The following is a 3502-nucleotide window of genomic DNA, read 5'->3' as shown; positions in this document are numbered from 1 at the left end:
AACTCCCAGACTTTTGGAATGCTGATGTCTGATGATAAAGATGCACCATGACCTCTGTGGATCTGAAAACTGACTTCTAAAAACTCAGTCACTTTATAAATCCAGTGGGGCTGCTTTCCTTTTACATAATGCTGCTGTTTTTACTTTGCGAACCCAATGCTTCTAAATCTGTTGTCTTAAAATATCCTTACAAGTGTAGTTCTTTTCTTTTCTAAATGCTTTTGTTAAATTTTCTTTGAAGGTACTTCTTTTTTCTTTTCTTTTTTGTTTTTTTGAGACAGAGTCTCATTTTTGTCACCCTTGGCAGAGTGCCGTGGCATCATAGCTCACAGCAATCTCAAACTCCTGGGCTCCAGTGATTTTCTTGCCTCAGCCACTGAGTAGCTAGGACTACAGGTGCCTGCCACAACACCCAGCTATTTTTTTTTTTTTCTTAGCAGGCGCAGGCCAGATTTGATCCCACCAGTCCTGGTGCACGTGGCTGGCACCCTAACCACTAAGATATGGGCGTCCAGCCTGAAGTACTTCCATTTTAGTTGTCCAACCATTTGCCAAATAAGAGCCATGATATAATTTATGAGATAAGTACTTATTAAATAAAACTAAATTTTTTAATATAAAGAGTGACAGAGTAAAATTAAGAATTATAAGCGGACTTTTACATAAATACATTTTTTAATTATAGAAGAATTTTTTTCTTTTGCAGTTTTTGGCCAGGGCTGGGTTTGAACCCACCACCTCCAGCATATAAGCCCAGCGCCTTACTCCTTTGAGCCACAGGTGTCACCCCAGAAGAAGTATTTTATAAAAAAAAAAAGTATGACATTTATAAAGTGGAATCAATGTTATCTTCTGATAATTCACTTGATTTCCAGCTTTTCCCAAAACATACCTGAATTTCTGCAGAAATAGTTTTAATCCATTCATCTACTGTCTTTCTGATCCTAATTTTTTCCGACATTTCTCTACAAAAGAGAAGAAGGAATCTCCTGAAATGAGCACTAATGACCTGAGAACAGGACCTGGATCAGATCTAACTCTTTAGTCTTTAATCTACTGTGTAGCCCAATATCCTTCATTTGAAAAGGAAAACCCAATGGTATTAATATTAGTTTTCATCAAATGTTTGAAGGATAAGTGTTTGAAAAACACATGCGGACCCCAGAAGACAGGTACCAAGATGAAAAAAATTAAAAGGAAAATTTCCAACACCGAAGAGTAGTACCACCATTTATACACCTATCCCAGTTCTAGCTTTACAAGAAGTTCCATGTCTTCCAGGGCAATAAAGAAACTTTTCTAAATTTTAAAACCCACTAAGCAAAGTGAAGTGCTTAGGAAAAAAATTAAGAAAGTAGAACTGGCAGTTCCCTGTCTTACCTGTTGGTAGATAAAGCATTGATAAATGAGTACATGGCAGCTCCATCCTTTGCCCGAATAATAGCTTCCAGATTTTCTTCAAGTACTTTTTTATTGTTTTGTACGCCTCTCAAAATCTTCTCAGCATCTTTCAATATAGATCTTGTCGTATTGGTTGTTTGAAGCTTATTAACGTAATTCTGTGGAAAATCACCAAGCCTTAACAGAGATTCTTTTGGCTTAAAAGAAAAAGGTCCAAAAAATCACTGTGTAAAGCTCACTTTATTTTAATCCAAACAAGAGATATTACCATTGTTAGGGCCATACAATATGCCAGTATATTCTAAGGAACTCAGTTTGCCAAACTGAAAAGTTACAAAATAATACTTGGCAATTAAGGGGTTTTTATTTCTCATTTAGGAGTACTAATGTGAGTGTTAAGTAAAATAGAGGTATGAAACTCAGAGCAATGCCACACAATCCAATAACCAAGAAAAGCACTAACTGCTGAAGAAATCTAAAACAAAACAGGAACAAGTTGGCTGTCGGTACTCTGGGTGTGTGTGGCAGACACTGTGGACTGGGTAAAGAGGGCCATTCACAGACCTTCCCCTGTCCTCCACTCCAGCAGAAACTGCTACAAGGCTTAGTCCTGACCAAGGACCAATAAGCAGAAGCATATGGGAAGAGTGTCTTGGAAAGCTGTATAAGTGGAAAACACTTGAATAACATGTCTTTTTCAGTGCTTTAATCTTTGTCCTTCCTAATTTCTATATTCATAACTTTTTTATTCCTTCATAATTTTTACCTTTACTAATCATCAATTTTAATATCATTCCCACTTTACCTGGACCATGCCATTTGCTTCTTTCCTCTTTTGACCAAAATCATGAAGAACATCATCAGACTTCTGCATAGTCACTTTAGCTGCTCCCAGCTCTTCACAGAAAGGAAATCTTTGAGAAGGTAGAGTTGCAATGCTATAGATGATTAGAAACAATGTTTCCTAGATTGTTCTAAATTCAATCAACATCTGATTATACAAATCTTTGATACAGTCTTAGGTAAACATTACTACATAGTATCCTATTAAAATTGTACAGTTTATCAGTTGTGTGATTAAACACATAAAATACTTAGCACAAGGAACAAAATTAATCTAACCAGAAAGTTTAGGCAAAGAGCATAAAAATATTTTACTTTCAAGAAACTAATATTCTGGCTTGGTGCCTGTAGCTCAGAGATTAGGATATCAGCCACATACACTGGGGCTGATGAGTTTGAATCCAGCCTGGGCCTGCTAAACAACAATGACAACTACAACAAAAAACCAGCCAGGCAATGTGGCAGGCACCTGTAGTCCCAGCTACTTGGGAGACTCAGGAAAGAGAATCGCTTAAGCCCAAGAGTTTGAGGTTGCTGTGAGCTATAATGCCATAGCACTCTATCAAGGGTGACATAGTGAAACTCTGTCTCAAAAAAAAAAGAAAGAAAGAAAAGAAAAAGAAACTAACATTCAAAAATATTTCCAGATTGGTGGAGTAAAAATCATCAAAATCAATTTTTTCATAACTTTGGAAATTAAAGAAAGGCTTGCAACAGTTCAAAGAGCATTTATTCACAAAAAATGGCCAATTCAGAATAACAATGGCAAGCTTTATAAAAGTTTTTCAACTTGACCCATTCTCAGGACCCTTTCCCCAATTCTATGGTATCACTGAAAACCAACAGCTTCACAAACCACTAGAAAGAGTAAAGTAGCTAGAGGGAAATGGGACAAAAGTCTCATTCATAAAGTTTGTCTTTATTTGATCTGACTCAAAGGTAGTCAATGAGAAACACTATCCCCAGGGCATTTTTGAAAACCAGTGGCAATTCTGGTTCAGCACCCATAGCACAGTGATTACAGCCTGGCCACATACACAGAGGCTGGAGGGTTCAAATCCAGCCCAGCCAGTTGAAATTAACAATGACAACTGCAACTGCAACAACAACAAAAAATAGCCTGTGGCAAGTGCCTGTATTCCCAGCTACTGGGAGGCTGAGGCAGGAGAATCACTTAAACCTAAGAGTTTGAGGTTGCTGTGAGCTGTGATGCCACAGCATTCTACCAAGAGCGACATAGTGAGACCCTGTCTCAAAA

The 3502-nt window shown here is 37.5% G+C and overlaps 1 protein-coding gene across 1 annotated transcript in view; it reads right to left on the bottom strand.

Moving 5' to 3' along the window:
* KIAA0586 (KIAA0586 ortholog) overlaps positions 1-3502 on the bottom strand; it is a 156307-nt gene that overhangs the window by 102317 nt on the left and 50488 nt on the right. The window contains exons 9-11 of the mRNA XM_023515871.1: positions 2207-2339; positions 1381-1559; positions 893-965 (exon numbers count right to left, since the gene is read on the bottom strand). Coding sequence (XP_023371639.1) covers positions 893-965; positions 1381-1559; positions 2207-2339 — 385 coding nt within the window. The remainder of the gene's footprint in view (positions 1-892; positions 966-1380; positions 1560-2206; positions 2340-3502) is intronic.

This window comes from Otolemur garnettii, unplaced genomic scaffold (genome assembly GCF_000181295.1).
Source record: "Otolemur garnettii isolate 467f Iridium unplaced genomic scaffold, OtoGar3 scaffold00081, whole genome shotgun sequence".
In the NCBI taxonomy this organism is placed as follows: domain Eukaryota; kingdom Metazoa; phylum Chordata; class Mammalia; order Primates; family Galagidae; genus Otolemur; species Otolemur garnettii.
Note: the sequence above shows the minus strand (reverse complement) of the source record. Positions and strands in the feature narration are given on the sequence as shown.